This window comes from Varroa destructor, unplaced genomic scaffold (assembly GCF_002443255.2).
Source record: "Varroa destructor unplaced genomic scaffold, Vdes_3.0 BEIS01000007.1, whole genome shotgun sequence".
Taxonomy (NCBI): Eukaryota; Metazoa; Arthropoda; class Arachnida; order Mesostigmata; family Varroidae; genus Varroa; species Varroa destructor.
This window is the reverse complement of record NW_019211460.1, coordinates 6,369,091-6,389,732: the sequence shown is the minus strand read 5'-3', so window position 1 is coordinate 6,389,732 and position 20,642 is coordinate 6,369,091. Positions and strand designations below refer to the sequence as shown.

The 20,642-nt window shown below is 41.2% G+C and overlaps 1 protein-coding gene and 1 long non-coding RNA gene across 3 annotated transcripts in view; one reads left to right on the top strand and one right to left on the bottom strand.

Annotated features, from left to right (window-relative positions):
• The window catches only part of LOC111254133 (uncharacterized), an 82,934-nt gene that overhangs the window by 7,877 nt on the left and 54,415 nt on the right, over positions 1 to 20,642 (bottom strand). The window contains exons 4-13 of the mRNA XM_022814686.2: positions 17,655 to 17,902; positions 11,852 to 11,984; positions 10,547 to 10,677; positions 9,241 to 9,444; positions 8,448 to 8,925; positions 8,021 to 8,186; positions 7,316 to 7,719; positions 3,816 to 3,929; positions 3,064 to 3,185; positions 2,463 to 2,591 (exon numbers count right to left, since the gene is read on the bottom strand). Coding sequence (XP_022670421.1) covers positions 2,463 to 2,591; positions 3,064 to 3,185; positions 3,816 to 3,929; positions 7,316 to 7,719; positions 8,021 to 8,186; positions 8,448 to 8,925; positions 9,241 to 9,444; positions 10,547 to 10,677; positions 11,852 to 11,984; positions 17,655 to 17,902 — 2,129 coding nt within the window. The remainder of the gene's footprint in view (positions 1 to 2,462; positions 2,592 to 3,063; positions 3,186 to 3,815; positions 3,930 to 7,315; positions 7,720 to 8,020; positions 8,187 to 8,447; positions 8,926 to 9,240; positions 9,445 to 10,546; positions 10,678 to 11,851; positions 11,985 to 17,654; positions 17,903 to 20,642) is intronic.
• LOC111254134 (uncharacterized) lies at positions 4,709 to 6,523 on the top strand. Of its 2 annotated transcripts, XR_002674940.2 has the most exons (3): positions 4,723 to 5,032; positions 5,238 to 5,416; positions 5,720 to 6,523. It is a non-coding gene; the product is annotated as an uncharacterized LOC111254134 (long non-coding RNA). The 2 variants fall into 2 exon arrangements; XR_015316468.1 differs by having other exon boundaries at positions 4,709 to 5,032; positions 5,238 to 6,523.

Here is a 20,642-nt window from a genome sequence, read left to right as displayed (position 1 = left end):
TATATATATATAGACAGACTACTGTTCTTCTGCCGGAAGCAGAGCTGATCCTCACTGCGACCAAGAAGCTCCTTTACGGTTTGCGAAGGGTCCCGCCTGCGGTTCTAGCGATCATTTGCGACGTTCTAAACTCCGATTAGACCAACCATCATTTGGTAGCATGACCGCCTCACAAAGTTGCTATATCGCCAGTCCAAGCGCTTTCCCGACATTTACGGGCTAGAACCATAGGACCCAACAGGATAAAGTTCCGCGGTGACACTCGTTTAAGAAAGGAGCGTACATATCAGTGCTTCACGTTTTCTAGGAATCTCTAGCTCCTTCGATGCAAAAAGACAACTGCTCTCGCGACGTCTTAATCCAGAGGCACTCTTCACGCGGGTGCATGAAATAATTCCGCTGTCCAAGCGCATTTACATCGAACACTACGCCTAATAGCTAAAGCCCTGGCTAATACGCATCCGGCGACAAAATTTCTTTCGGACTACCTTAGGATAACTTGTCAAAAAATCTACACTTCAGACACACGAAGTTAGCTCAGGTTATAGAAAACTCTTGTTTTAGAACGCCCTCCCTAGAAATGGGTCTTTGGTTATGCATCGTTAGCTTACTTGATTTGGTAGACTTATCAATCTTAATACATCTCTTCGCAAATAGCTTTGGAGTAAATCATACTATCCCGGAAAAATCTCCCCTGATCACCACCGCCTCGAACAAAATCACAATTACGAGCAAAAAGAGCTCTTGACACCACACATTATCTAAGCATTTCAAACAATGCCCTCAGAGAAAGCAGAGGGAGCAAGCTTCTCAAGAAGCAAGGGTACTGGCGATCCTGACCAGCCGACTTTTTGATAGTACATAGCCAAAAAAATACCTGCTATAGGCTATTGACATCCCCTTATTCGAAGAACCTTGGTCATATTCAAAAGAGCACAATAGTAATTTAAGGAGAACAACATGGCTTCAGACAGAACCGTTCTACTATAATGGCTTGATTAAGCTTGATGGACGATATCAAGGGCTCTGGCATGCCCCTCGCGACCAGTTTTTGTAGGGCTTGTAGATTTCCATGCAGTCTTCAGCTTAGTCTGAGAGGCTAAATAATACTGCGTTAGAAGCACTGGTAGAAGTAAAGATGCCACCAAACATTTTAAATCTGCAGTAGCAATACTACGGGAGACTAGGATGACGCCCAACAATGGAGCTGCCCTATTTCTCTTATGCTACTAGAGTAGCTCGGGAGGATAACGTCAATCCGTTACTATTGCCAGTCTTGTTAAAGGACTTGTTTTCCATGATTAGGAACAGACAGAGATTAATTAAGGTTACCTTTTACGCAGATCATTTAGTAATTTATGGTTGTAATCAGTCCCAAATGTAGTAAGCCATGGCTAAATTGCATGTGACCTCTACCGAACTCGGATTGTCCGTTAATGAAGCGAAAACAATAGCAATGATGTTTAGGCGAGGAGGACTAAGGCATCCAGGAAGGTTTTAAGGCATGCCAGTTTCTCGCTCACCCTCACGAACAAATTTCCGTACGAGGGTCAGCTCCTAATTACTTGATGGCTAATGTCGACATGTTAAAAAATGCCAGAAGGGCGCTCTTCGTTGTGGTGACATCTTAGCTGCCTTGCGTCTTTTTGACTTAAAAGTTGCCCTGATGGAAGGCTACGCTGTGTAGAGCTTCTGAAGGAACCTAAGTCAGCCAGGCATCGAGCCTTTAAATCCCTTAAAAGCACCTACCACCTGTAAGGACTGGGCTTCTATCGCTCAACTTAGAACAGAACTAGAACTTTTGCCTGACTCTTCTAATTGATAGAAAAGCTAAAAGACATTTCGATCGTGAACGGAGTATTCACTACTGGGAAAGAAAAACCCTAAAATTGACTCCGGATTCCTAAACGTAGGAGAGAGCAAGTCCATCGAACAGAAAACTTGCCGTTCACGGACATCATCACGTGCTCTACATTATTAACAAATACGACGAACCCATCCCGTCCTGTCTGTGTGCACGTACGTTTCGAACCTACTCGTGATCAATATTACGAGAGCAAACGTGCTTGTATATTTAGCCTCACTCACCAGTCCGACTTGAGATAAATTAATCTAATATGCAAGTATACCCGCTCCATATTCTGGGCTTATTCCTACTTTCTACTAGCTTACCTCAAAATAGGATACACGTTTAGATGTCTTTCTATGCGCTACAAGATAGTTGTGCAAAATAATATTGATAATTAAAATTCAACATTAAAGAAGAGATGTCTTTGCGGTCTTCGATCAACTATATCTGATAGCAAAATATAAGTCGGAATTAAGTTTCTATATAAATAAGCAAAAACCAATATATTGCATTGTCCCGAAGGGGATCGAATGCACTCTTTTGTTGTAGAACCGCTATTTTCTATGATAGGCGTCGCACAAAACTGTGAGAAGCCGTGACATAAGGTCCCTACCGGAATCAGAAATTCCAGATATCGACTCTCAGTTGCAAGCTGGCATTCCTCGGCGGTTTCGTCCGAATCGTCGGAGCTCAGGAGGCACGGATACATAAGGACGCTTACATTCCCCGAAAAGCGGATCACCTAAAGTAAATGATTTGTGTATTCATTTACGAACTTTACCATTTATTATAGTTATCATTTTAATAAATAATTAATTATAAATAGAGAGCAAAGTTGTTAGGAATTATTGCATTCTCAGATTTTATTTCACGTAAACACTTGCCAGGTAGAACAATATGAAAACTTGCTGGAGACCACTAAGTAAACCAAGCAGATGCAAATGTTTATTAATTATCGTTTTTCTCCTTGTCTAAGTTGATAAATATATTAGAATAATTTTCTAACCGCGAAATAGGAGCCTGGGTTATTTGTGTCAGCAACGTGTCTTCATCTTGACAAATGAAAAACGTAATGCTCAGATATTTGGTGGAAGAAAATCCTAGAAGCTATATGTAGCAGTGTCGATTGTTTGGTACAAACGCTCCCCGCTTCAACCTCGAAACGGAAACATGAACTTTGCCGGATTCTGCTCGTTAGACTTCAGGTAACTTACTGGTTGTTGTGAATAGAGTATCCATTCCATTTTGCTATCCGATAGCGTACGCTCCAGTTGAATTCGGAATAGGATTTTGTCGGATCCTGATGTTGCCCACACAGTACTTGCGTTCCATAGATCTGAGACAAAATAAAGCGAATTAACAGCGGTACGACATGTACCGATTTCCCTGTGTTTGTGCCTTAATAAATTCATCTTTGCCGAAGCATACAATTGCTCCCTTTTATTTCTACGGTCTTAAATCGTATCGACAATGAAAAGGTGCTGAAAAGTAGCAATATGTCGTGTTAATGTGTTTACCGGTTATTTTCTCTGATGCAGCACGTTGAAGTCCTTTAACTAAACGAATCTGTTCTATAAACGCTTCCACGCATAACGCCTTTTGGCTACACCGTTGTTAGGTTCGTTCTTCTAAATAGAAGTCTTTGTCTTATTTAGCCATTGTAATCAACTGGGCATAAATTATTAAAGGAACTTCTGGAGTTTTGATGGCCATACTTTGGACTAGTTGAAAATAGCGACTGCTTAATCCTTTACAAAATCTATTATAGAGTAAGTAGAAGTCGAAGAAATCTCTATCTGTCTTTTTCATAATCCCAGCTGAGCTATATGCGACAGCATACGTAATTATAGAAACGTTAGGCCTAGATTCTTGTTCTACACGGTATGCGCTTACATAAGCTCCGGGAGCAATACATATGGCCGGGTCTAACCACTTAACCTGATTGATTGACACATTTCGTACCCACCCTTTTTTCTGTGCAGAACAAGTCGGCCTCTCGTACGCAGGAAATGATTTGAGTGGAATCGAACTTTAAGGATTCCGTCAGCCGACAGACGTACCTCATCCACCTCGACGCTTGCTGTAACAGACCAAAATTCCTATTGGTGGCAGTAAAGCGCTAGGTATGTTTGAAACTGGATTAAAAGTCAGGCAGATTAGCCATAACAACTCATCCATGGGCATGCACGAAATATATACAACATTCGAAATAATCGGCTGGGTTAAATAAATCAGGTTCTAGATGACGAAAAAAAGAACCCTGCCTAAACAGCATAAGGTGTACCTGTTATAGGATTTTATCGAAAGTAGATGCCTTATTAGTCAATATAAATGGCTCCATCAATCGAGAAACTTTCACAGTTGAGGCTTAGATACAGCTTACTCATAGAATCGACGAAACGAAGATGCACTATGTTCTGTTGCGGTACACTTTTTATTTTCTAATTATCTACAAGTTATTAAAGCAACTATTAGCAGGCTTGCTATTGGCAATCGTAGGCATAGCCTACCAGTCCATTGATACGCTGCTAGTGGTTTCTTTTTTTTTCTAAATCACTTATTTACTGTATATCCGTTTTATTTAGCTTAGCTTGTCTTAATAAAACCCATTTATTTAGTTTTAGTTGTTCAGGTGCTAGCATAGCTCTAGCTTGTTGGCAGGGGTAACTCGTACCCGAATCTATCGTACGTTAGTCGAACAGAGAGACTAATCATTGTTACTGTCTGCTATATGTGCGCCTGTTCTAGACGGCTGTATAAGAAAAAAGGAACCATCATAGAATACAATAGGAGGATACGTGCCCTTTGACCTCGATTGTGCTAGTCTCTATTCGCTCAACGGGTGAAGAGTGAAATACAAGCCGTTAGCTGGCATCCAAAAGATTACGACCAAATTACAGCCTATTGGACAATTACTGATAGTTCATCTCTATCGTAATCTGCCCGTAGCCGCCAACGTAAGGAGGCGGCTACGGGCAGATTACGGGTATCTCTCTGGGGCAACCAAATGAAGCTGATCGCGTCTGTCATCTAGAGTGTTATTCTTCATACTAAAATATTATGAGTCACTTTCAAGAGCAACATGGTGATATGTGCAGAGAACAGGGTTTCTTCAACGCAGAATGTTTGACTGCCCATTTTAGACCCGACCGAACGTATGGAATCAACAGATTCAATGGAAATGTTTGTACTCGTTTGGTTATTGTTTTTGCTTAGTAATTTGTTGCATTCGGAAGGACTGATCATTTATGTGTTCCCGTCGTTTTTATTTTGCCGAAGTAAATTTTCGTTGAAAAGCTTGTACCAAGTGGCAAGCTGCCGCATTGTTTAGTTTGTACGATACGCACTTAGACATTCTGGAATCTATTTTTTTTTTGTGTGTCGCTAGATACGGGCAGTGACGACAGGAAATAGAGACAAGGACTCTGTTCGGAGGAGAATCACCGATTAACAAACGAATACTCGCCGCGGATCGGAGCCATGAGATATCGGAGAGCAACGGAAAGTTGCAGCTATCCACAGGGGACAAGCTTGTTCCATGACGATTTGCTCAACGTATTAAAGAACGTTAGTCTATTTCAGCGTCCCTTTTTGGCCTATTTGCCTGCACTAGTAGTACAATTAGAATACCATAAGCAAGCTTGTCAACGCATAACCCCAAACACCCAAATAGAAAGGGCATAGTTAATACGGATTCTGCGAATGTAATTCTACGTATCCCTTATACATTTGTACCTATATCTCAGTTATGTTTTTCTTTTTGCGGAATACACAGTTGAATTTTTTATGGCACTAAATAATACTTAATTTCTTTGAACGTTCTCCTTCATATAATTTGTTCCTGTTTTCTATGTTTCCGCCTCACAAAAGATCCCAACAATCGAAAGGTGACAACAGATCACTGCGATACGGTATAGCCACAAAAAAAGCATGGATATTAGAAAGACGTGTGAACTGGCACAACAACAGTCTCAGTTCTTTAGTCTACCCCTCACCCCCCGCATCTTTGTCGTTCGCGCACCCTGATTGACCGACCGGCCGCCATGGATCGGCAGTAATAACAGCACAATTCCACCAGTACACACCGTTCATTGGTTCGCTTTGCTTCTTGCTTTTGTCAGCCATTTTCAACGACTAGACCATAAGTGTTATCGTCCCGCGTCGTGTGGTGCCCGCCGAGTAGTCAGCGATGCCGTGACGGTGGCTAATTCCAGATATCGTCAAGCCCGATCCTGGGCTGACAACAGGGACAAGCATAATAATTTATGTAGCTCGATAGATAGTTACGACATGGGGCACAACACCTCAACAAGGAAGTATTCTCAGTTACCACGCCTGCCCCGCTGCTTAATACAGCCAGCAACAAATGTTACAGGTCATAGGGATGACACTATCGTCGCTCGACAGAGACAAACCACCAGCCAGTCACTAGCTGGGCGTCTAATCAGACATTCGGACCGTTGAAGATAGGAGTGATCCAAGGCTCACATGTGGATCAGCATAGCTAGGTTTACAGGCTACTCGGCTAGTGCAGTTGTAACAACTATTGCACGTTGCCTAAAATGCCGATAACGTATTGGTTACATGGAAGTTTCCAGTGCTATACGATGAAGGAAAATAAGGGAGCAGTGATTCAATAAATCTCCACCGAACTCTTCTGAGGTCGTTGTTTTATTATGGTTGTTGTTATTGTTGCGTTGTAGTTATCGTCATCGTCGCTGACACTGTTGTTCTTTGTTATCTGATCCTGCTCTGTGCGTTGCTGGTGTCGATAACAGAGAGGACTAATGTTGACGGAGCTGTGATGATATGACGGCCCCGTATAATAGATTCCATCAAGCTGACTGAAAACCCACAGATCATCACGTGTCTACTGCGCCGAGTGGAGCGGCAGAGTTATAGAGTTGATGATGAGTAGACACTGGATAGATGGACGTGCGGCGGCTGTCAATACCATAGGCCCTTTACGCTATAAGTACTCTGTGTAACAGCATCGACGCACCGGTCATCGTCAGCACGCTGCCGTCAGACATTTGGTCGCTTGACGAAAGGGTTAGACGGAAGTGTGATACGACTATGTGTCAATAGCTCATGTCGTCCTAACTTAGGTTCATCATTGTTTATGACACACGTCGCACGCTAGACTGCTTTGAGATTGCAGTCCACAGAGACGTACAAAAACAATAATGATATGTCCTTCGTCCTGCCAAAGTGAGAAATCATTAGGATACACAAACATCCTCGCACGAAGCTTCTCCGCCAATAATTCGTTTGAAAAATATACGTGTGACGATATATCCCAGTGACTAAATGATACTTTAATAAATGAACGTTACGAAAAATATGGGACGGTTTTACAAATGCAGACATTTCGCTTGATCGCCATGTTTAAACTAATATGTCTAACAGTAGCAAAAATAACACCTATAATTAGCCTAAAATTCCCGGTCTCAGTTTGACACTCACCTCCATCATGAAGATCGCTAGTGGTAAGTTGGCTTGGATCAGCCGCATTAGTTGTAAACGTTGGCTTGTTATACAAAAAACTGAGTTGTAGCACGTTCGAAAGTGAGACATGATTCCAGCGGAGTTGACTGTTTGTGGCCATGTTGGACGGGCATGGAGTACGTTGGAGGTACGCGACATGCAGCGGTAAGGATAGCATAAAAGTTGAGCTCTCTAATGCCTGCATTTCCTCGTTGCTGAGGGAACTTGCGTGATCATTGTCTGCTTCTGCAGCTGTAAGCTCCGCTACTCCACCTGAGTGTATGTCCACGGTAGCACCGCATTTCAAGTTAAGTTCCTCCAAAGAAAATTCGCGCCGAAACAGCCAAGTACACGACGTTAACGAAAGTGTAGAATGTAAAGCACTGAAATAGGTATATAAAAAAAAAAAAAAGTAGAAGTTTGATAACAATCCTCAGCACTGTCATTACGAGTTTATTAACTAACGGGATGGGACAAGGTGTCTCGGTTCGCCTAGATCGTACAACTAGGCACAAGTCAACAGGATCCAACCTTGTACCTAAGGATGCGGAGATCTGAGCCTTTGCATCGCAAAAATGCATATTGGATTAATTCGCAGAACAATGTAGTTATTTATTTATTAATAACCTTTTTAAAAAAACGCATCTATTAAGTCCAAATTATTGAAGACAAAAAAGCACGCACCTAATATTGATGAAATTTGAACATGGATGTCGTGTTAGAGTGGCAATTTGAGGTGCCGAAAACGTGTAATCCTCTTTAAGAATAGGAAACGTAGAGATCAACGGCAGAAGTCCATCTTGGTGTGCAATTGAAACCGAAAGCTCGAAACGAGGCGCAGATGATCGTTCTATTGAAAAAGAGAGAACATTTGAAGGCATTCTCTACTTCATACACAAAATCAAGTGAGATCGAACAAGGCTGTGTTTTTCAACAAATCTTATATGATGCACCATCAAGAACAATCAGTATAACAGGTTTGTAATCTGGCAACTGTAATAATGACGAAGGGTTCCGACAAAGGGTTTGTACGTTTAAATATGCAATGAATAAGTTTTAATACTGCTAGGTTAGATTGTTAACCGAAAATAATATTTTATCACCAACTTACCAACGAGTCTAAGTGTTGAAACATAAGGCTCCATTGTCCCTCTAGCAGACATAGTCTTATTTCCATGAGTATCCCCATCTTTCGAAGTATCCCGGGAGGGGCAAACCCCTTTATCGCTAATGTGGTACAGGGCACTTTCACGTTCCTCGCCGCGATTTCTGCCTAAATAACCCTCTTTTGGAGCCAACTGGAGACGGACCGAGCAGGATAAACGAGAACCCGGCACCAAAAGGAAGCTTTCAAGTCGACCAGGCTGCAAAGAATTCGCAACAAATCTTGGGGGCATGCGGAGCGGTTCGAGCGGGTCCGATGGGTGAAGGGCCCACTTCCAGCGAAATGACAGTAACAAAAATAGAGGCCCAGCTCCATCGCTAGTTTGGCCTGTGCTTCCACCGGACTTCAAGGTCTCCTCTTGCGTTCGAAGGGCCACACAGAGCGAAGACGTAGGCGCGAAATGAGGGTGTCGTTCATCGCATTCCTGATACAGAAAAAAAGGGGAGTTCAACATATGTACGACTACTATGCATATACACCTGATCAATTTTCGTGCGTTTTTCTCGTTCTGGCTCCATCATATGCAGAAATGGGACTTGCTTTCAAAAAATGACTTCTTGTCAAATAGCAGACGATCATAACGGTAAATTAATTAACTTTTTTCGCACGAACGGTATAATTAAATAGGACGTAAGTAGCCAACACATCAATCCGTTCATTCTGGCTTCCTAGTTTTAAAGTGATTTAGTGAAAAGGCTTGAGTACTCTTTTCTTTTTCGTCTGGCGATACCCCACTAACCGTTATGCACTGCAGTGGGTATCCTCTATTGAGAATCACCGAATGCTTTGTTGCGTGACTGTGATACCGATGGCGCTGTTGATAGCCAGCTACAGTATCACTTTGATGACCTTCCTTCTGAAGGGATATAATGGTTGGGGCAGAGATGAATCGTAGATAAGGCGAATGGGCCGATACTTCTCCATCAATGATGGTCACCGAAGTCTGAGGGGAATTAGAGTTAAATGTTAAGACATATAAGCCATTTTTTCCATCGCTTCTAATCTTTGCTGTCAATCGATCGGCTGACGTAAAAGAGGTAAGTCCCGTAAGTTTCTTTATACAGAAATTCGTGAAGTAATATAATTCTCTATCTTTAATCGAGAGAATCCTACGGTGATAGCGGCATGTCTAAACAAGGTATCCCTTGCGTTAAGAACGTTTCCTATAGGCTCTAACATAGACCCGGGAAGAGATTCAGATAGTCCTCTGTACAACGGTTAAAAATTTGTCAACAATTAGTTACCACAGATAAAACACCTTCGGTCATGTTCATGGTCATATCGTCATGATGCTAAACATCTCAAACCAACTTGATCCAGCACAGACTAATTCGTCTCTCATTGAAGCATTTTCTATACGAAACATACATTGTCAATGTATATGTCACGTATAACTAGGACCATGGTAGAGGCTCGCTAATTTGTTTCCGATCGATTCGAATACATACAAATTAGTGTTATCTTGAAGCACCAAACTAATAAAAAAAAGGCCTCCTTCCCTATGAAATTTATAATGCTACGATATACTGTCATAATATAGCTGATGATAAGAGACAATCAAAAAAACTATAATCATTTGAACGTTATCAGCTTCGCCGCTGTCTTCTGGTTTCGCTCGGCATTTATCGCCGCTGCTCGTCGCTTATAGCCGTATTTACGAAAGGTCCCGGATCGTGCACAGCGCCAACGAACGGGGAAGGGAACTGAGCAATAAAAGAAGTCGAAGGTAACCAAGTTGACGGCATCAAGGGCTTTTCTGCTGTTACTTTACTTCTCATTGTACCTTCTTCGGCGATAGCGTAGAATTGGCGGTGCTGGTAAAGGGCAGGCGGGTAAGTCGATATGGATAATGGGAGATTAGCCATAAGAAACTACTGGGTTCTAATGTATCATCAGTAGCACACCATATGGCTCTGTATATATTTAAGCGAACATACAGAAGTCAATTAACGCGCATCGTTTCCCGTTGATAATGGCGTGATCTAATGCAACAGGATTGAGATTAACTCGGTATATACGTACTAACAACTTGATTGACCTTTTACCTTTGCCACAGTCTTCCGCGAATGGCTGTCCTTGAGAAGGACGTAGAAAGTTTCCTCATTTTCTTGTTCGTCGTCTCCGATAATCTTCAGCGGAATGAGGAGACTGCGTGAGCTGCCTACCAGCTCGAATTCTTCCAACAAAAGAAAAGAGATGATGGATATAAATCATAGTCAGAGTTAGACAACTGGCACGCAGATCTTTTTAAGCCAGTGCTCCAAAGGTGGGCTAATAGCTATCATATCACATTCGTGCAATACAACACAGCAAGAACAATCACGATCGGAGATATTTTTTTGTTAGAAATAATTCTACGTAAACGATTAGGGGCATAGCATTCGTGACCCCCAGAGCAATAATGCTCTCTAAACTTGTTAGTTTACACAGTGTTTTGATATGATATAGTGGAACGCTTCGCATTCTGGACACTGGGCTGCCATTTAAAATTTAAAACCCTACTTATAAAACGTTTTCCTACAACCCGAAACTAGGACAATGAGGGGCAAGCTATTCGGTGGAGAATGTTTAATGTTTTTCGAATTATTCCGAGATTATTCATCTTGGTCGTCGAAACATTTACCGACCTTACGCAGTGTCCAGTTTTGTCTAGCTAGAACTTGCGCATTGCTTCCAACCTAAAATATAACTAAATTTCTTGTTATTGCAAAACATCAGTGTTCTAGACAATCCTTCGTAACTTGTTGGGAATTATTTCGAAAAGATCATGGAAAGCTCTTTCGACAGTCGCAAATCGTATACCGCGAGAATCGTCCAAAGTGTTCAAAGCTTAGCGGGAGAAGAAGCTGGCCATTTCAAACGTCGTCAGAATGGGCTATGAACTGTTGAAACCCTATTGTACAAGCTGAATCACTGGGTTGATTAGGAATCAATCGACATGTCCTATTAATTTTGTTTTTCTAACTAGTAAAGCAAGTGTTTCTCGCACTGAATAACAATATTCTCTAACAATTTTGTTAATCACAGATTATTAGAGGAAATCTATATTGACCTGTGTCAGAGCCGCATCAGCAGAGGGGAATTTTTCAGCAACATAGGATCGTGCTTAGGAACGAACAAATCATTCATATAGCCTATCCATTGGGTACTTAGTTTACGGATAATAGCTTTACCATACTATTATCGTTCACCATTTTATTATAATAATTATCGTTCATTGAAGCTTTTCATTGATCATGCAAGTTGGTACAGCAGATTGAGCATAGATTAGACGAACGTAGCTGTTAGGAGTCAACTGTATTACAAATAGCTACTTTTATATAATAAGCTTTAGAGTAGAAATAACTAACCTTGATTAAGTGGTTCGAAATCAGCGTCTGACGATGCTGAACCTGGAAATCCTGTAGAGCCAGAAGTGACTGCGGTAAACCTGAACGGCTCAGAAGATCGGTCGTTACGACTGACCTTTAGGTATACTGTCATCTAAAAAAACACACATGAAAAAATGTAGATATATACAAATACTGCTTACAAATTATATTATGCAAAAATATTCGCGTGCTGCCACCAGTCCAGATAGATTTTAACTGAACAAACCAATGCTTTTTATACCTACAACATACCGACGTTTATTATACTTTTGTCAGTATAATAATATAAGATAAAGTATATCAGTGGGTTAATAAAAATACACAATTAACCCGTCTATAACACACAAGCATATAAACACTGTTATGAAAGGTTTAATAATAACAACAACAACGACTGTTGTCATATATTATCCGGTATCGTACGAGCAGCATATAAAAACATAGAGAACCATAATTATATTGATTAGATGAAAAAAGAGCTCTTGGCGTTGTAGTGATTTGAAGGGTGTACGTTCACAAGGTTTTGAGAAATCGGTCTGGGCAAAGATATCAGCTCAACAGTTCGAATCAGCCTAACTCTCTAAAGTAGAAAATACCACATGCCCGCTCCGTAATTGTATATATGACGAATTTCACGTTTAATGACAAAGCATAGCTTCACGAATATCCAAGTTAATTGTCCAAATGTTTATATTAACAGCGTACCTATAAACCGAGATCGAGTCAAATCCCCTATAACATTTTCCATTTCCTTCGCCTTTTGGCCGAATACAAATTTTGGAAGCATAGATTGAGCTTCAACCATATATACATATATATATGTTTACATGTGAGCACGGGGGGCGCAAGAGAAACAGGAGATAATAGCTCTTTTTCTCGTTTCGATTCGCTCGCTTCTTTAACGTTCCTTTTCTCGAATCTATAGAATACAAAGCAAAGTTTTTTAAGGCCAAGTGCTCCGAATGATGTACATTTGGCCTGCTTATCAGGCCAAACAGCATTTCTGTTTACCTCCACAAACATATTCGAGATGAAACAGGCATACGATAGCTTGAATATGGCGTACAATACGCAGAGAGTCACTGGGGATCCTCTACCCTCGACTTTATATATAGCGACTCGAAATATATGTATATATAGCGCATACCCTTTTTAAATGAGAAGCCAAAGGATGTTAGCTTCAGTCTGTCAGAACCTGGCAACGGCGATTTGGATATATGACCTTAAGAGCTCTATATACGTGTTGCATTGAAGAACCGACCTTGGCGTCCACTGAAAATAGCCGCTTTATACTCTAGCTGCAGTCAGGTAACTGTATAAGGCGTATAACGAATATCACCAGTTTCCTGTTTCGAAAAGAGTTGACGTAGACCCTCTGTAAAAGCGATGCAAAATTGCAAAAGTCTACTGCCATCACTAAAAGCTGCCTATAAACTGGCTGCCCGCATTCCCTTACCAAGGGTCAGACCACAGCGTTAACCGGGCGAGATCCGAATAATCGGTTAACGAAGGAAACAATGAATTCGTAGTACATAATTATCCTTTGTAGTGGAACGTCCCTATGAAATGACATGATAAACCGTAAACCCTGTGGCATTAACTGATGCCAGTGACTTAGTAGCTATAAACAATTACGAGTCGTTAAACGCAGATATTCGGGTGTGTCTCTTGTGTGAAGGGATACGCCGACAAATTGTTTGTTGGCCCAATTGTAAGAAAAGCAAAATTTCGAGATAAATGAATGAATACTTAAGTCGGAAAAACTACCTGTATGACGCACATCTAAAGAGAGCTGTCAAATAAAAACACTAAGGAGATAAGAAAAAGAAGATGGTCAGCAAGGGCCCATTACCATCTGGTTCTTCTGTTCAAAGAAATAAGTCTCCCGCCCTTGTGCTGCTCTTCTTTCCTGGCCGATTTCTTGCTGTTTTTCTCGGTGAGTTTGTTTTCCAATGAAAGATCGCGGACCCACCTTTAAGCCGTCCCAGCACGTTGCCCGTCCCACCCAAGTTACCTTTCCTTTAAGAGCTATCATTACGTCTTATATTATTCTTATGCTGAGTGTTCAGGAAGGGTCACTTAAGAAGCTGTACTGCCCGTGGCAAATGGGCAGGATCTGGACACGAGTTTTCCTGATAGAGAAGGGGGTATGAGGTGGGGGAGCCAATATAAGCTTGACGCAGACACACGTGCGCACACAAACGAACGGACAGACGGACCGACAGGGATGGGCAGTAGAGACTATGAACAGCCTTTCCGCTAACATAACCTTACCTCCTCTTCGAGCGAATCTCATACCCGTTTTCTAGCTCGCCAGCTGCGCATCTTTAGCAAGAGGAAATAAAGGAGTGGGAGTGCACACGCAGAAGAAGGGTACCTCCGCCTTGACAAGTTTTATTTTATTTTTTTTTTTTTGTCATTAGCGTTAGACTATCACGAAGGTGATTGCACAAAAAAACTAACAATTTATATCTAATGTGATGAGCTGCTATGACATCGACGCCATGTCTAATAACTGAACATAATAAATAATAATAATAGTGTTTTCTCATATCCTACCACAGATATACAATGTACAGGAAATTAAGTTGTGCTACATCTACTATAGGATGATTTTCGAAAAGTAAGCGCCTTATACCATACTAGCTCACTAAATACAGTATCAACTTGAAGCGTGCCCTTTAGCAGCCGCTATCGGTTCGTCCGCATGGCTCGAACTTGTTAGGTTTCTCACCTCAGAACATACAATTGCCCTATGTGGCTGCTACAAACGTTTTTTTCACATACTGGTTTAAAGTAATTCTTAGTTTTTTTTTTTTTTTTTTTTTTTTTATTACGGACGTTTCGTATTGCGACGCTCATAGTCAACGGCGTTCCTTAAGAGTAATTACCTATGACACATAGCAGTGTAGGCGATGTAGTGGTTCCAATGAAAGTTTACAATCAAGTAACCTCTTCACGTGAAACTTAGCTAATTATACAGACAAAAGACTTGTGAATTTCCTTTTGTGTATGTTTAATTTATGCTTCAAAACGGCTTAGTACGTGTTATCAAGTGCCACAGTTAGGATCGGTGGTGTGGTTTTAGTTAGCTAGAAATTATATCTAGATTATGTGCAACTTTGGTAAAATGATAATCGACAAACTGACCTCATAAAGCATCTACAGAGCCATATATGTTCGTGTGACATGATAAACATCATGGGGGTTAGTTCTGCTTGTTTTGATTATACAGACGATTACGATAAACGCTGATAAAATAAACTTATCTTGGCCAAACGCATCTATGCTAATGTGTTTGTCTGTATACAACTATACGTTTAAATCGAAATACGCAGATTGTTCTACTGCGTTTCTGATAAATCAACCAATGGCTCGTTAATTCTAGTCATTTTGAGAGCGACTACTACACCAAATGATCAGAGTAGATATATTACTTGCACAAATGTACGGCGTGCGTCAGCTAAAAAAAAAAACTTTTTTTTTTCTCTACATTTTACCTTCGTATGCGTCTAGTGGGGCAAATAGCGATCCGTAGTTATGCAATAACCTGTAAAGATGAACAAAACACCCCTAGCCGATAAATTTATCCAATCTAAAATCATACGAGCCGCGTCATCGTAGCCTTCACGTATAGAGTTCGAGTCCTTCCAAATTTTAGCTCGACAATAAAATGATGATACCGTGAACCGCGCAGGCAATCGTTAGGTCTAATTATGCCGATTATGTGATACCTGATGTTATTGAAGAGACTGAAAGATCAAACATTGTCCAGTTCCATGGAGAACGTTACTGTGATTCATCATTGGGCAGGCACGTATTAAAGACCCCTAAAAATTAAGTTGAACACTTTTTTCCTTTAAAGAAACTATCCAGTCCCAAACAAGCAATATTACATTTGACACGGTGTATTTGATGACTCTTATGTTACTATTGGTAGGAGCTGTCACAACGATACTGTGGCCGTCGAAAGCTAGAAGCGAACAGATCGTTGATTGTTCTTATCTTTGCAATCATTATCGAGGTCTTTCCATTCGGAACTAGGAAATCATCAAATGCCAAATCAACTCGGAAACGGAAGGCAAAAACGTCCGCCCTCAGATCTACGTGTAAAGTATGCTGTACGATTAATCTGCCACAGATGAGGAATAAAAAGCGCTTGAACTACGACGCCCCCTTGTGTGAACAGTGTACCTGAATGGTCCGTTTTAAGGCTTAAGAGCTTTATGTTCGGTATTGCTGTTAAACATGGCTTGATACCCTTTCGAACACCACTATAATGACGACGAGGTAAACACAGCAGTACTCAATATGCTTTTAGGTCCTCACAAGGTTTTCACCTTCTAGGTGTCTATGTCTATGTCTAGGTAGCCTCTACATATCGTCATTCACTGGTGACAATGAGCCAAATACGTCCTGCGCGGCGCCATTTATGTGTCCTGCTGACAGTAGTAACGACGGTCCAGAAGCGAGTTTATTTATAGTCTACATGCAGCATTTTCGATATTGATATACAGAGACACGCATCAGTTGGGTTTAGTGAGGTCAAACGAGACAATTCTACGATACGTTTTCCGTGAGTGGCATCTGTGCTACTTAAAAGTTAGAAGTATTAAAATTCTTCTATTAATATTTATACGGATTGTTTGTGGTTGTAATTATTTGAAGTAAATAATACGTGGCTTCACTAAGCCTTGTTGCGTTTGAATAGATAATTTAATTTCTTTTCAGTTGGAAGGATTCACAAGACATCTATTGTTATTCCAATTTTATGGATTACGTTTGTGCCTTCATTGCTGCTTCCAGAGGACGGAGTTACCCTCTGCTAAACCGTCTGGAGGCTGCGGCTATACCAAATTGAATAGCAGCTCTCGAAGCTTTAAGCGATCGGCCGTCGCTTCTGCCGTCTCGTCAGAATCGAACTTTTCGAATTAATAAACACGAGGCCCCCGCGGAGAAGAAACAAACATTTATTAAAGGCAGCTTACATTATTAACGCACTGAAATTAAGCAACGTTTCAAGGAATATCCACTCCATATTATAAAATGAACGTTTCGTCACGAGAAACGATACCGTACTTACTATTTTCAGCTATTTTATCGGATCGCTTTCGACTATATAGGATAACTTTAACGGCACCCCCTGTATAACTGACGCTTGTTATGTTCGACATACGCGATCCGTAAAAATACTACGGCGTATTTTGACAAATCTTAATTCATTACATGATGATGCAGCGTTCCCCTATCGGTTCTATACGCGTCCATTATGTAAATCAGCTCCACTCGACCGTACTTAACATTAGCAGGTTCGGTCTACGTTGGACGTTTATTTATTTGGCACATTTAAATACGTGTAGGCGTATGAGTATTTCTATTAGCAGTTATAGATCCAAACTCTATGACGACAACTATACAAAACGAATAGAACATACAAAACGTTTCTAAAAATCAATCTATTTCACGCTCGATTTTACAATACAGTGATCTATTTTTTTTTGCCGGACTAGCGCGTTCGACTGATTTGTTTATATTGCGTAGCGTCGTATACGACATAAAACTGACCCTCAAGTTTAATTGTTCCAGGGATCGAACGCTGATTATTATAGATAACATACAATTTTGATGCGGATTATATTGAGAAGCGTCGTCGCCTTCAAGCTGGGTCTCTGACGCTGTTATGAAAACAAAAATCCTAAAGCTACTATCCGCCAATTGCCGTAATATTGTAACTGAAAAATAATTGTTTATTGATAAACAGCTTTTTCAAGTTCAAACTTACCTTGCCATCTTTTGGCTCCTGAACGGTGTAGCGAGTGTGTTCGAACACCAGAGCACTCCTGAGTTTCTCCTTTGGTATGATCCTTTTCGTGGAAGGGTGTGCGAGGCAGCCCCTAGTCTCTAAAAGCTGTATTACTACTTCGGAGTCCTTTCCAGCTGGAGGTGGGATTTCAACGTCAAGAGAGACTGTAGCCCGGCCGCGATCCAACGACATCGGCACTCGACTTGCGCCTAACACAAGAATGGTATCTGGAAGAACGCATGACAAAACACCATTGTTACGTGAGTGTTCTGTTAAGTGTGAAGCAGAAAAACTTCGAGACTGTGAAATGTCTTAAATTGAACTAACATTGAAACGTTGTTGTCGTTTATTTAGAAATACTGAAAGATGCCAGTTAAGAGTTTAGGACTATCGGGACACAGATTAACCTATCAAAAAAAAAAAGCTTGTAAAGTACTAATAAAGCTTTGTTACAATATTAGTAGAGATTTGAAGACAATTGTAAGTTTCGAAAATATTCTTAAGCAAGCCTTGACTCAATTATCTGCATTATCTGTGAATAATTTGGATTTGAAGTAGAGAAGTTAGAGATTTTGGATCATATTCGAGGAGACTGTATTCGTTGAAGATGACGCTCCGTATGGCAGGCGGGCGACATTCTAATACTTTCAAGATGGCAAATACGTCCATAAACGCAAACAAGCCCTGTTACGAAGAAAGCTCCGACCTTAACCGTTTGAGGTTACCGGACCGCATCTTAACGTTGTACTTTTGAGTGAAAAGCATTTTACGACAAAGTAACACTAAACAGCTATTAGGCATGCATTCACATATATCTATTTAGAATTTTGATGGCTGAAAAAAAACTTGGTACGAAGATGACCACGCTATTTGGTGCTACTATCGCTGTTGTTCTTATTTCTGTAGCTGCCGTAATCGATGTTGGTTTTAAATGTCCGCCCGATCGCGCGCCTCACTCACGAAGTCATGACTACTACCGCTGCGGCGATGCCTGTAAGGCCATCGCCTGCCGGCCATACTTGACTGCCTTCCGTTCGTTTGCCATGAGCATCTGTACATATACGCCCTGCTCTTCGTTTACTGTCGATGATCACTGTTGCATCGTCGTGTCCTTCATAGTTATCATGGTGGCTGATCAAAGGCCGCAAACAAAAACGGCAGCAGCTTCTGCCGCAGCGTTAACAAAGTGTTGTTGTTGTTGTTGTTATTATTATTGTTCGCGTAGACCGCCGGCCGTTCTATCGTGCAACGGTTCTTTTCCGCATACCGCAGTCACAGCGACGTCATGAAGTCAAGTAAGGTGAACTATCCCGTTCGTGACCGGTCAACAACTCCCGTCCTACACAGGCAGGCAGGCAGGCAGGCAGGCAGGCAGGCAGGCAAACACTAGACGTACCACAGGCTGAGCATACTATATATAGATACAGGATTTCTAAATCAGCTCAAATGATTTCAATAGCTTCAGTTCTTATTTACATTCATTCATATCTCAATCTGCAGAATAATCTCGAAAAGGTATCTATCTAATCTATATCTTAAAATATGCGTATGATCGGCACGCACACTAGTGCAAACAACGTACGCTCCGCCATTTAGCGCTCTTTGGTCTGTTGCGGACGACGACGACTACTGCGATCCATGGAACTTCGAAGAGAATTCGTATGTTTAATAATATTCTATTCGAAAACTATTCTATCATACGCTTAGCGTAGCTATAGTGCAGCTCATGCTAATCCTCGTGCTCAGATCTCTCTAGTTGACGGCTGGCTCTCTCATCGTATCTACCTACCATGCACCCTTTTTGACTATCCACAATGTTATTTATTGTGTTCGTCTAGCACATTGAATTCCAGTCCACTAGATCAACTTTCTAGTACGTTTTGTACATTAGTAGGGTAGGTAAATAGTAAACGGAAGCTGTTAGTCAATACCTAGTCATGTAGTAACAGTTCCCATCCTGTCATGTTCTTGATCCGTTAAATGTAGCTAGCTTCCCTCACGTTTGCCGTGTCTTGCCCTTATCATCGTTCATTCGGCTCGCAATTTTGTCCTGCTCATTAGCTTCCCACTGGGTCTAATCGGGGAGGAGCTCAACGTTGCATTTTCCCTCCTTACGTCGTTGGCGAGCAGCAACGATACGGGTTTCTTGCCAGAATTCACGCTTCCTATGCTACGCAATCGAAATGGTACCGAGGACAACCTGGATAGGTTACTGGGGCTGGTGATCGCGGCATAAAGGAAAGTTAGGGTTAGGTAGAAGCATATTAGCTGACGGTGATTTCGTCAACGCGATTTGAGAATGATTTCGACGTATAAGGTTTGCCCTATATACCTAATTATCTGTACACAGTTTGGCACCCCCTTGTGTTGAAGAAGAAAGATAAGTCATGTTAACATTAGATTAACTATTGTATAGGATCGTAGACATAAGGAAACGATCATACTCGAGTAAAAGTGCAACACTGGAGTGCGGACGACATCCAAAAGTAACCTCAAAGCTCACTATAGTAATTAGGCATTGAGGTGTGTTGTTTACTACGAACTAATGAACATTTACCTGCCTCTGGCCATACATGAACAGTTAAATCAGCTCTTCAAACGAGCCCTTACTAGCTAATTTGAAAGGCGAACAAACTGAGTTCCGCGCGACTAACAGAAGACAGACCGGCTTGCCATCGTTATTTCGGACGGAAAAATTCAATGCTCCCAGATCGTTCCCGTTATCGGAACGTTTCATATGTGTCTGTAGTATTCATTCTGTCTGTTTGATTTCCGTTTTCCGATCCATTCGAATGACGGCGTTCCCTTCACCAATGTAACGATTACATTCACGGACAACACGAGCAAAAATATCAAAAAAAAAAAAACACGCCTACCATAATATCACCACGATTAGATGGGACGCTTATTGGGCGTTAAGCGAAAATACCATTATACTAGCATTATTACTGTAGCAATGATAATTAC